Source organism: Eutrigla gurnardus (assembly GCF_963514095.1).
Source record: "Eutrigla gurnardus genome assembly, chromosome: 5".
In the NCBI taxonomy this organism is placed as follows: Eukaryota; Metazoa; Chordata; class Actinopteri; order Perciformes; family Triglidae; genus Eutrigla; species Eutrigla gurnardus.
Genome location: NC_139919.1, coordinates 26,888,874 through 26,901,624, shown reverse-complemented (window position 1 = coordinate 26,901,624; position 12,751 = coordinate 26,888,874). Strand labels below are relative to the sequence as shown.

The 12,751-nt window shown below is 45.5% G+C and overlaps 1 protein-coding gene across 3 annotated transcripts in view; it reads right to left on the bottom strand.

Moving 5' to 3' along the window:
- Window positions 1-12,751, bottom strand: part of gria1a (glutamate receptor, ionotropic, AMPA 1a) — a 61,059-nt gene that overhangs the window by 28,631 nt on the left and 19,677 nt on the right. For all 3 annotated transcript variants that reach the window (XM_084009162.1, XM_084009163.1, XM_084009164.1), the window contains exons 4-9: window positions 10,980-11,164; window positions 7,717-7,770; window positions 5,337-5,495; window positions 4,773-4,940; window positions 3,705-3,809; window positions 3,050-3,160 (exon numbers count right to left, since the gene is read on the bottom strand). In XM_084009162.1, coding sequence (XP_083865288.1) covers window positions 3,050-3,160; window positions 3,705-3,809; window positions 4,773-4,940; window positions 5,337-5,495; window positions 7,717-7,770; window positions 10,980-11,164 — 782 coding nt within the window. The remainder of the gene's footprint in view (window positions 1-3,049; window positions 3,161-3,704; window positions 3,810-4,772; window positions 4,941-5,336; window positions 5,496-7,716; window positions 7,771-10,979; window positions 11,165-12,751) is intronic.

The window sequence follows — 12,751 nt, the reverse complement described above, 5'->3', positions numbered from 1 at the left end:
GGGAAGCGTTGGCACGTTGAAAGGCAGGGTCATGAGGAGGCGGAGGTTTGGGGGCTGCTTATTAAAGCTAGTAAGGTGAGTGTGTGTGTGTGTGTGTGTGTGTGTGTGTGTGTGAGAGCCATGTAGATGGTGAGACAGACATCCCTGACCTCTGCTCCAGGGTCAGGCCATTCTTCTTGTTCTATCGCTCCAACATTTGTACATCTGACACATAAATGGGTGTCCTCAAGGAAAATACAGCTGACGTGACACCTCGGGGCCCCACTTTACTCCAAGAAAGATGTATTTCATACAGAAGTCCAGTCAAGTCTAGTCCGAGCGGTCCAGCAGCAGCAGGAAGGCCCTCGAGTCCCACGAGTTGAACTTGTTATGTGTGCCGGCTTTTGTCTATGAGGCTGTGCTGATGTATGTCATCAGGGTCTGGAGATGTGGGAGTGAGGGGAGGGGGGGGTGTTACAGTTATCTGGGTCCTCCTGCTTTTTTTATGCTTGAGGTGAAGGTAATCATTGTTACACATGGAAACCCTCCTGACCCACTGGTGGAAAAGTGGCTGCCGAGGGAGACAGTGGTGAGAACGGTCTGGCGTGCAGCGCTCCGACATGGTACACACTTACACACACACACACACACACACACACACACACACACGCGGCCCCCAGACAAACGCGAGTTCATCGAGGCGTCGCATGGTAGAAGGTCCTCCAGGTCTCATTGACCTCCGAGATCCGCCGCCGCTCGACCGTGTTAAATATACAGTAACACGCAAAATAACACACTTGTCACCAACAAATGTGCACAAATGCAAACTCACACACGAAACACACACTCGCGTGGCAATGAGTGTGTCTGATTAGGCACGCCGCCGGTACAATCCGAAGAAATCAACTTATTTCATTCTTCTGAGACCAATTTAAACAGACCTCAAAGGGATTTAGAGAATTACATAATTCTGCTCTTTCGTGATACCATTTCTAGCTGAAAGCCTATTAAAGTCACTGCATTTATTTTTATAGCCGCACGCAGTGAACACGCCATTAATAACGCAAAGCGCCGGCATGCAAACACTACGTTTTTAGTGCAAAGCCACGATCCTGAAGTCCAGTCCTCCATTAAACATGCTCGCCTTCACTCCTCCAGATCCCCCGTTAAGTCCGGCGTGGCCTTCGTGCACAAAGGCCGGATGTGGGAAAGCACGAAGCGATGCCTTCACATCGACAAAACAACACTCTGCCTGGAGCAGCCAATCAGCGAGCGCCAAAGTTACACCATGTGAGAACTCGTCTGCAGCCCAATAAGTGCTCACACCTTATCTCTGCTCTTAGGTTTCCAAGACAGAGAAGCAATTTATCTTCCTGGAGAAAAAAGGGGACACTGATAAGAGATTAGACCAGAGGAACTTATTTTAGGTCTGTTCTCTGGGGAAACTGGAACCGTGGGGTTAAATGAAATGTTCACTTTAAAAAAAAATGTTTTTAAATGACCTGTTGCATTCGTTTTAATGCATTTTAAACCAGATTATATCACAATCACATTTTTATACAACTGGAAAAATCAGTGTTCAGTAATCTATTACTTCAAGCATTTACCTAATAATTTGAACTGTTTTATCAGCTCATTAATTTTTGCTTTTTCAACCATTTAAACATTAATCTATGCTTAATGCTTCACCCCCTCATTTTTAACGCAATCACAACACGTCTATTAATACGTGGATACCAATGTGGAATCTTCATTTCTTTTCTTTTTTAAATCAAATATCTACGTCTCTCCAACTCGTCACATTTTCAAATTGCGCCGGCAGAATGGGAGTCCTGATAAAACGTAGCGATTATTAAAATGCATTATTGAAACCATTATGTAAAAGTGGCGTAAATGAGCTGGCTTAATTTGCCGAACATATTTCTAGACCTTTTCTTATTGAGTTAAACAAGCCATGTGGCTCCTTTACAATCAGCCCAATCAATTGTAAGTGCGTTAACGTCGGGGTTTATTTAGATTACTGCTCACTATTGCAGCCACTTTAGCACCGATTCGGTGACACTTGAACAATCCTTTTTCCCCCGAGGTGGGAAATACAGTTAGCGTGGGTAACGAGGAGGCTGATGCCTTTTCCCCGCTGACAACGCTATGACATGAATGCAGCGTTAACAGATGATTCTCATTGCTAATGTCACGATTGTTGTTGCTGTGTCCCTGACTGAAAGACTGCAGGGATTGTTTTTTCTCTCCATTATTCTCCATTGTCTCCCCGCTCCATCACCTTCACCCCGTTAACCCTCACACGGAGATCAGCTGCACCCGCCTCGGCCTGACTTTTTCTTTCTCATCTTTTTCATCCGGGCATGTGACGCTTATATCTACTTCAAATCCAACAAAAATATCACGGTGACACTGATTCACAATGATAAAAGACATTTCCACTTGAAAAAAAGGTACAAAAAGAACCGGCGCTGGGCCCCGGGCATCCACGGACGTGGAGTTTTCTTTGATGTTACGTTTTTTTTTTTTTAACAAGATGCAGGCAACGAGGACATCCTGTACCTGCAGAGATATACTATGATCTTTATTATCCCCTGCTGTATATGAGCCAGGTATTCTGCCAGCAGCGACGCCTCGTTCTTTTGGGGAAAATGTCCCGATAGCCTGGCTGAAACCAAACCTCATCCACAGACCTTCATCTGTGTCATGAAGGTCAGGAAACTGCATATGACCGAGTCGTGAACAAATAACATTGGATGACAAAGAAACAAGTGGTCTATTTAGTATTCTACAACAACAGCGACCACAATCAAGATAAAACCCTCCATGTATTGTCACTTGCCAAATGAAGTGATTGTGATTCGGGGCCGGCGTGAGTCAGACGGAGAAGTTAGCAGAATAGAGTTGGTAAGGGAGGGAGGGAGGGGGAGATACGATCACAGCTGTCTGCTGAGTTCTTTCAGGGGTCGGAACTTTTTAGCAACTCTATCATAAAAGAAAATGAAAAATGTTGCCCTTTTTCCGTCTGCATCTCACCCATGTCACCCCTCAGCATGTGGACGCTACGTACCAGGATGGTGGTGACGATGTACGTTCGGTTCTGCAGGCCGTACGTGTCGTTGCTGCCTCTCACGAAGCTCGCCGTAGTCACGTACTTTTCATCTTCATTCCAGTAGCCGACCTACGATGAGAGGAATGTCACAAAGAGTGAAATGAAAAATGGGAAAACTACTTTACTGGAGAATAAAAGCTATTTATGTAAGACATGTGAAACAGATGGGAGCACGCACCCTCTGAGGTCAATGTGAATAATGCGATGATCCAATACCGTATTCCATGTGTAGTTTTAGCCACTTTTTGCATTTGATAGGGTGTTAATATTTGATAGGGGAGCCAACAACACAAATAACAGTGACATGTACACTTCCCATGCATCATCACTCTGTACACTGTCAATGTGTTACTAAACTGTTCTTATTATACGTCCTTGTCCACCGGCTGCATCCATTTTTCCAGTTTGATTTTCTCAGACTCTCTATTTCTTTTCTAACATGAGTGTATATTATAAAAAAATAACGTGTTGCTGATAATGTTAGTTTCCACTGGAGTTTCTACTGTTTTAGAAATTACAAATTCACCAGCTTTTGCAGAAAAGTGGGAACTGAGTAAAGTATATAAAACCTCCTTTCTCTTCTCCAAACAGGCTCTTCAGCCTCCAGACGTACCTTCTTTGGTCCGGAGGGGGCCAGCTCCATGACGCTGACGGTGTAGTTGGTCCTGCGGCCTTTCTCGTTGAACTGAATGTGACCCGTCAATCCATCGATACGCACCTGCAATGTGACGGAGTCACACATATTTGATTAGGCTCGGACTCTGCTGTGCAGATGGTCAATCAGCTTGCATGTCACTCTCACACGGGATGCATGTTGAGCAAAGCTTTGCATGTGTTTGTATAGGATCCGTTTGCACCAGATCCCTGCGGAGGTGACGGGCAGACGGCCTGCGTACATATATATATATATACATACATATATTCATATATATATACATGTACGTGCAACAGTGCAGTGTGTTTGTCCTGGTTGTGTGACGGAGTTAATTGAGCGAAACGCGGCTTCAATCTCCGGTCCATGAGCAGGCAGATGGCTGGACTGACACTGAACTGGCCTCTGCAGACAGAGCCTCAGGCAGGACACACACACACACACACACACACACACACACACACACACACACACACACACACACACACACACACACACACACACTGCATTTATTTACTTGATGTAAACGTGGTTCCAGATTTCATAAAAAACATATTTCATCGTGTTTTTAATTGGCAACTTTCTGCAGTTTCTTTCTCTCTTTTTTTTTTTAAAGATGTCATTTCAGATTTACTGTAATAAAATAATAGCCCTTGTTCCTCGACGTACACGCTATCACACGCATGAATGTCTCCACGAGACGACGTGAAGTCTCAAGGCCGGCCCCGGCGCTTCTATTTCCATCGGCAAATATTACATTTCTAAACTCAATTGCTGATGTCATATTCCATGATGATCACGGCTGAGTGTTATTGCCCGCAGGTTTTGTTTACTAGCCGTGATGTCACATTTGATACTGGGGAGCTCTCCTACGCCTTAATGTGAACTTTACGCGACAGAATGAGACCTAATTTGTTCAGCCAGCCCCAACTCAGGAGCCGTTAGGCAATGTGCCACTCAAGAATTTGAGTGTGTGTGTGTGTGTGTGTGTCTGTATGCATTAGCATGTTCCTATGTATGTGCACAAACCTGCTGCAAGGCCCTCTGGATGTCGATGCCCTGCCCCCAGGGGGCTGGTGGGTTGGCAAGACACTCTCCGGCGTTGCCCCTGCGAGAGATGTCTATCCTCTGTCTCCTTAGATTCTGGAAGGCCGTGGACATGACTTTCACCCCGTCGTATGTTAGAGCGCCCGTGTACTGTAAAGAGAGGGCAGGAACACAGTGATGAAAACTGATCAGGGCTGAAGGAAATCGATGAACCCCATGAAGTCTCTCCCCCGGGTGTTCACGCAGAAGGACGTCATTTCTATTACTTAAATTCTGAGTTTATTTCTTGACCTTGTAAAAACAACAGATTTGAAATCAATGCTCTATCTCAGCTATTCATTTATTCATAATCATTTAATAGAAGAAACCCCGGATGTGCATCACCTCACTCAGACAGGATCGATAGCTTTTTACAAGATGCTGCAACAAACAAACTCACCGAAATAACAACCTTGGAGGTAAAAAATCTCATCACAACTCTGTCTACCATCATGACTAAGTTGATGTGACTTTAAAGGGAGAGATCAGAGAGAAAAGCAGTCGTACTTTGAGTCCACTCTTTGGCACTTTGGAGTCTTTGTTGTCGAACTCCAACCACTGCTGGACGACGCGGCTGACGCCCGGCTCGGAGTTGTTGACGAGCTGGAAGCCGGTGATGTTCGCCCCACCTTTCCTCAGGTCTGTCAGGTCAATATCCAGGAAACCCTGAGACAGGAAGTGGACAGGAGGAGAGGTAAACTAAAGGTATGCATGCAGACAGGAAATTATATATATACACTTAAGTAAATGCGTAGTTAGAAGAGGAATTAGGAATTTACTGAGATTCCTGGCACTGGAACCAAACAATACCAACTCTGAAGGGTCACTAGATCAGTGGTTCCAAACCTTTTTGACCTTTGTGACCCCTCAAAACAAATAAATGCCTATCAACAGCCCCAAAGCAAAAATATCAACCTAAATTTGTGTCTCGTTCTACTGAATCTGACCCCTCAGATTGAACCAACCCAACCCTGACCTTTCTTTGCTTTTAATTCTTCTTTTCAGATGATTTTAACTTTAATTGCAATCCTTCCCTTCACACGCTGAGGAACCAGAGGTGTAATGGCCAGACTCCACTACGTTGTAGTTACTGGTTTTAATTCTACCGTTGAAATAGTGCAAGGGTTAATAGCATGATGAAAATGACAAATGTTTCTTCTTCACTTAGAGAGGTTATCCCATCCGAGCATTCTTCATCCCCGTCTCTCCTGACGGGCAAGAGAAGAAAGAAAATAGAAAAGCTCATTTCATGTCTGTGTTCAGGCCGGAGCTAATCTCTGATAGACCCAGTCCTCGTAGGCCACTGGTAACAATGGCAGGGCCAGAACCTTATGGGCTACTGGGAACAATGCATGAGATGCCTCGGGCAGAGCAGGAAGTGATTTAGTGTAATGGTATCTCCTACACCCCCCCCCGACAATTATGTGGAGAAGGCTGTTTTTCAGAGCGGGAGAAAGGCAGAGAGGCAGATTCGGTCTCTCAGCAGGATGCCTGTCAGCGCGGGGGGAAGACGAGGCACACGAGTGGGACCGGGTGGGAGGCAGCGCAGGGGGGGAGGATGGAGGGGGGAGAAAGGATTTGTCTGTTATTTGTCTAAGATTTAGGAGCAAAGTTACGACTGATGAAAAGTAAAGGTGTCTCTCTGGTGTCTCCTCCTGCCCGCCGAGCAACAGCGTAACTTTCCATCCTCGCTCTTTCTTCTCCGCTCTGATGTTGTTTGTTTCATGTCATCTGAATCTCTCTCTCCCTCTCCCTCTCTCTCTCTCTCTCATCTCCATCTCAAACCCTGGCTTGTTTACTTCCTCTGATCCTCCCTGGTGGTTTTGGGGAGGGCGGACGGCGGGGTGGCAGGTACGAGGGAAATGACGGCTGGTTCAAGCTCCAGGAGACAAATGCAAAGTAAAGAATAGAGGTACCCCCCCCATCCAACACCCACCCCCCCTCCTCCTGTCTACCTAATGTACCTGTGTTTCCAGGTGTCCATATTTCTCAGCTGAGCAGACAGAGTAGTTTCTTTTTCCTGCTCCATGTATGAGCTAATGCAGCGCAGTGAGCTGAAGAGGTTACTATAGAAACTAGCCTTTGCTAAGACGGGACACGAGGGAGGGAGGGGGGGGTTTCTGACATATTTTCTCCACATTTTTTACCACTCAAATTCTTATTTAATTTCTCTATTGCTGTCAAACTATGTTTTTTTTTCCAGATTCTCACACATGCAGCTGCAGACAACCACGCAAGTGACTAACATTCTGAAAAGGTGCAAGGATGTAGAAAAACTAATTCTATTTTATTTGCTCAAACCTTTTAACGGACCCATTAGAAATGACTGTGGCCACTTTACTTATCAGCTGTTATTACCGTCGGAGCCTTATCATTCAAAGGGAGATCAGGCAAACTGGCCATACAACAGAGAGATTGAGCAGTGAGAAATTGTTCCAAGGAAGCAGCTGCATATTAATGCCTATTAGCACATTACAGCTTTGGTTGATGTCAATTGTTCCCCTTCGTTTGGTTGCATTTAGTGAGTCTGAGGGGTCGACGCACCGTTTGCGGTGAGAAAATGGCAGCAGACAACAACGGCTAATGGATACAAGCTCGCCTGACCTTTTTCCCGTCACCTGTGAGTCTGCACAGATTTCTGAATCGTTTCCCTTTCCTTTACTGTGAGTCTACCACCGTGATGCTGTTACGTCTGCGGGTCCAGAGAAAGAATATATGAAGTATAGCTGACGAGGAATATGGGATGAGAGAGAAGCACCAGGCATCTAAAAGCCACATTTAATAGCGAGGGGGGTATTAAGCAGGTGGACAGGTGTGTGGAAGTCTTGTTTCCCAGAAATGAATTAAAAAACGGATAAAAATGTATTATATGATGATGTTTCCTTACCAGGTTGGCCAAGATGTAGTGGTAGCTCTTTGCATTCTTGCCTTGTTCAACAATCTGGAAGACAAGGTCAGAGGAGAGATAGAGAATAAAGTGCCTGTGATACAAAAACAGACGGTTGGTTTGTGTGTGTGTGTGTGTGTGTGTGTGTGTGTGCAGAGCTGAGAGAGAGATTTCCACAGTGTCTCAGCAGTAGACCTGGTGGAGAGCACAGTCCCTGACCTTGTGCAAGACAGATAGAAAGAAGGTTCACGGCGCATCAGAGTGAAAAGGACTGAACACTTAATATTGACTTCACAAAGATCAGTTTTTAATACATACAACATACATTACAGTTGGTGGAGTCGGTTAGAAACAACATTACATACATTAATATCCAACTCTTTAATGACTGTAAACTGCACATACCATGTCACACTTCACTTTGATGTAATATTTAAAGCCAGCTCAGAATACTGTCGTTTGCTTTGATGTGCAGCGCCCCAGCCCCCTCCTTCCCACGCCTACGCCACTCCTCGGCCATGCATCGAAAGGTCAGAGGGGTCGGAGCGCCCCGGCGAGAGGTGTGTAGCGTCGGGGCCGGAAAATCATGCACCCTGGTTTGAATGATGCTCAAATGTAGATGTAGCTTCTGTGCTGGTGGCATTGAACTGTCTACTTGGCAAAATGAAGAGCCTGCTGCACTGTACAACAAATGTGTGTGTGTGTGTGTGTCATCACACAGCATACTGGGCAGTCACATAAAATAAGGCCAAGTAGGCAGCACTTATTCAAAGCCCTGCACCATCCAATGAATAGCCTTAAACCAGCGGATAAGAGCCTCATTCCCCTGGGTCCGCTGAGGCGCCATCATGACCCGACACATTCCTCCCTCCCCGGGAGTGTTCCCCCCCCCCTCTTTGCCGCACACTTCGCGTAGCGTACTCATTTTGTTTGTAATATGTGTCTAATGACGCTGTAGGTCACGACAGACGGTGGTATTTGTTATTAATGGGTGACCTCAGCACAAGGCGGGCCCCGCGGGCCGAGTCCCGGGGCCAGGAAAAAAAATCGACACCGACGCGGCCGACACTGAGGGGAAAACACACATCGCTGCCATGGTCGGCCGTCAAGTGGAAATGTTTTGGAAGCGAGTGGCTTTTTAATTATACATGCAGATTTGAGGAGTCATTCAGAGTTCAGCCCCAAGAGAACGGGTCACTTTTTTTCTCTGATGGAGGAAAAAAAACACACACACACACAGAGATACACTCTGTAGTGTTTCCTTGGTAGCTCTTCTGTCACAACGAATGTTCTCTGAGGAGACTACCATCAACGCTGGGTTTATTTCAGACGTCGCCCTCAGGAAACTGTCAGTGACATTATCGTAGGAGAATCTGTGTACGAGATGAGATGAATGAGATGAACACAGGAGGGAGTTTAAAGAGCAGAAGAGGAAGACGTGTGTGTGTGTGTGTGTGTGTGTTCGGAGTGGTGTGGAGGCAGGGAGCAGATGCGGGTGATTGATGGTGGCCGTCTGAATGGAGAACTTCTCAGGCTCAGCTCCTGTAAACTGGCGAGAACTGATGCAATAACCTTAACTGTAGACACCGGGTCATCAATATCAGTCACACGGAGCAGGCCTATAGCCCATGCATGGGACCATGTGTGTGTGTGTGTTATGAACATCATTAAAGTGCAGGTGAATGCATGTTTTTTTTTTCCTCAGAAACGATTCAAATTGGACAGTAAAAATCATAAATCATACCAGCGACATCAAAAACAATACAAATATGACAAATGCGTCATATATTTCTGGGGGATACAACACAAGCGGCGTTTTCCAGCAGATGTTTTGTCTGGTTAAAGCAGGAGAAGCACAGGTGAAACTACAAGCATGACGGTGATTCCTACGACTAAATCCCCTGAATGCACTCGTTATTAATTACACCTGTAATTTTCTCAAAATGCCTGCTGTGAAAAAGAGCTATTATCACAGAAGCAGATTCACCGCTCCACGCTTTGAGTCATTTCTGGAAACGGCGGGTGATCGATGTCAGACGGATGCAGACAAACGCAGGCTTTTCATTTGGATCCTGACAATCTTTCTAACCAGCTGCAGGGTCAACGGTCAGCTGTGGCGAGCTAGCTCACTGAGCTAACTTTAGCTACATCACTTGGATCTAGCTGGCTCACTGAGCTAAGGTTAGCTACATCACTTGGGTCTAGCTAGCCCACTGAGCTAACGTTAGCTACATCACTTGGGTCTAGCTGGCTCACTGAGCTAACGTTAGCTACATCACTTGGGTCTTATAAGGACACCAGCAAAGCTAACAAAATGTTGATGATTGCGTTATTTTGTTCGAAAATGTCTTGAATACTTTTGTTTGTAATTTTTTTTTTTTTTTACATATTTTACAATAATTACATACAGTTTAGCGGCATATCTTTCGTAAAGGGTCTGGGTGGGATACAGTTGCTAATGTTGCTCTAAATGCTAACAACATCGTGGACTGACTTCCATCAGCTTGGCAGCATTGACTGGGTGTCTTTAATCATGTACGCTGTCATCTCACACACTAATGTAGTGAAATACTCCTCTGACTTCGCTTTGCTACTGTAGGTAGTAAGCTAGTTAGCCAGACATGCTAATGATTGCAGCTTACATTAGCACAAAATATCGTTTAATGTATTTCTTACACTTTTGCTCTCATGCTTTTGGTTTTGGAAAGGCTACATGTGGACTATAACTCTTAGTTCGGCACCATGTAAACCACTTTGCATTGAAATCCGAATCTCGACTGACCTGCCGTGCCTAGTTACGGTCGTTAAGCAATCTGTGTTTGAGGGAAGAGGTTTAGTGGACGGTCTATTGTGATGCCGAGATCCTCTTCCTTTTCAGTGGCGCGGAGGTGAGTAAGTGATGATCCTATCACAGAGGAAGTGTCGACTCCAAATGCCAAAGCTGCGTTATTTATCTTTCCTGTCCTTGTGGCTCCAGAAGAGTAAACACCACGACAGACTACCGACCAACTCTCCATTTGTTTCCCCTCCTTCCTCTCCTTTGTTCATCCCATCAACATAAAGGCTTTGACATGTGTCCAAAAGGATGATTGACTGATTATGTTCCATTCCTACAGGAGTTATTTCAAGCTAATGCATAACATACACTATGTTTTTTTTTTTAACATTACGAGGTTGCAGCCTTTTAGTTGAAATTGCATTATATGTCGCAACATAATTACATTAATCCTCTTACAATGGCAAAACAAAGAAATGCTCTTTACCTTCCTGAGGATGCCAGTGAGCCTCTCGGTCTCACAATCGATGATGATCTGGCCCTCCTTCCTCTTGTCCAGGTCCTGGAACACTTTCAAGAAGGAGGCCTCCGTCATGGTCTCCACGTTGACGGAGGTCACCAGCCAGTTCCTCTCCGCCGCCGTGTCCAGAACCTTCTGCAGCACCGACAGGCCTGGACAGAAGAGTGGAGGGAGGTCAAACTCTCAGTGCAGGAAGTAAGAAACTAACATTTACAGTAAAGGTTCTGCAAAGCCGTTTCAAGACAAATTAGCGATGTTGGTTATTCCACTGAGAGCGATCCATAAGTGTCTAGACTTTATAAGGAGAAATAAATTGCATGGAGGTTAATCTTATACAGTGAAAGGTAAAGTAAAGTCCTCTTTATTATCCCCGAGGGGCCATTTGTTGAGTTAATATGATCATCACAGCACAGACAATTCACCCAAATTACATCATGTTGTCTAATGGAGACGAATTAAAACAATTTGAGAGAAAAAAACGAAACTGCTCTTGATAAGTTCCTCCGGCGGAGCTTCAGTGATGAAGTATAACGAGCAGGACAGCCCATTAAGCACCGTGACACATCCAGGTGTGCTTTTCCAGCGCCGTGCAGCGCCGTGCGAAAAATAATCACCGATTCCAAACTAACAAATAATCCGACCGTGCATCATCGCGGACGGCGCACTCGCAAGGCCCGCTCTCTACGTCCTCAGAGAACCAATTACAGGTGCCGTTACTCAATTACGCTGTCGGCGATATGCTGCTGAGACACTCGAGCATCACAGAGGCAGACGCCGGGCAGCCAGTGAGCTAAGGGCTCACGCTAAGACAGGAAATAAAAGGCGATTAGAGAACACATTGATCTTGAGCTCTGATTTACAATCTGACTCACTGTTGTGCTCCTTTGCTGCTGGCAGCCGACCAATCAGATTCCTCCCCGAGCTGGCAGCCACAGTTGTTCCACAGAGTAAATAAAGTAATTTCACCCGCAGCAGACTGGCAGACATTACCCCAAATGAATTATAGCAATTACAAAAATTTAGAAAAATGTAAACTAATACATGATGTAGCACTATTTGTTTTGCCTCCGCTAAGCTGGCAAACACCGTTAGAGCCACCGTGGGCCCACACATAATGTGTTTTGTGTATCCTCCATGCTTGTTTGTTCATGTTCACACAGGCATTTTATGCATATTGGGGCGAATGTAAATATGGCTTATCTGCAACAACAGCAACACAGAGGCTGTCAAAAGAAGAATGAGGAAAGGCAGCCTCTGAAAGATGATTGCCCCTGGAATATTATGAAAATTCATGCCAGCTGCTCTCCAGGCAATTTGTGCTGCCTGTATGAACCAGGTCATTAAGACATTTTAAAGATGGATGCTGTGTCACCTCCACATATGACCACAACACAGACACATGGAAGCACCGTCCTGTGGTGTCTCTCTGTTCAATGTCGTCGGTGAGTGAATAATAGTCCTTGGTGCTGACGGATTCAGCAGTAGCTGTGATGAAACTGACGATAGGCATGGGAACATGGGGCGGGGGGGCAGTTAATGTGGCCGTGAATAAGGCCAGCGGGTCCCTGAGGAGAATGGACTGAACTGTCTTTGGATGGAGTCCTGGTTTCAGCACCATGGACAGCACCCTGCTACACAAACTCACCCAGCAGCTTGAAAAAGAGGCTCTGTCCTATTAAAGCGGCTAATTTGATCCATTCACTCCTATTTAAATGACCTTATGTGTTTCCTCGTGTCTT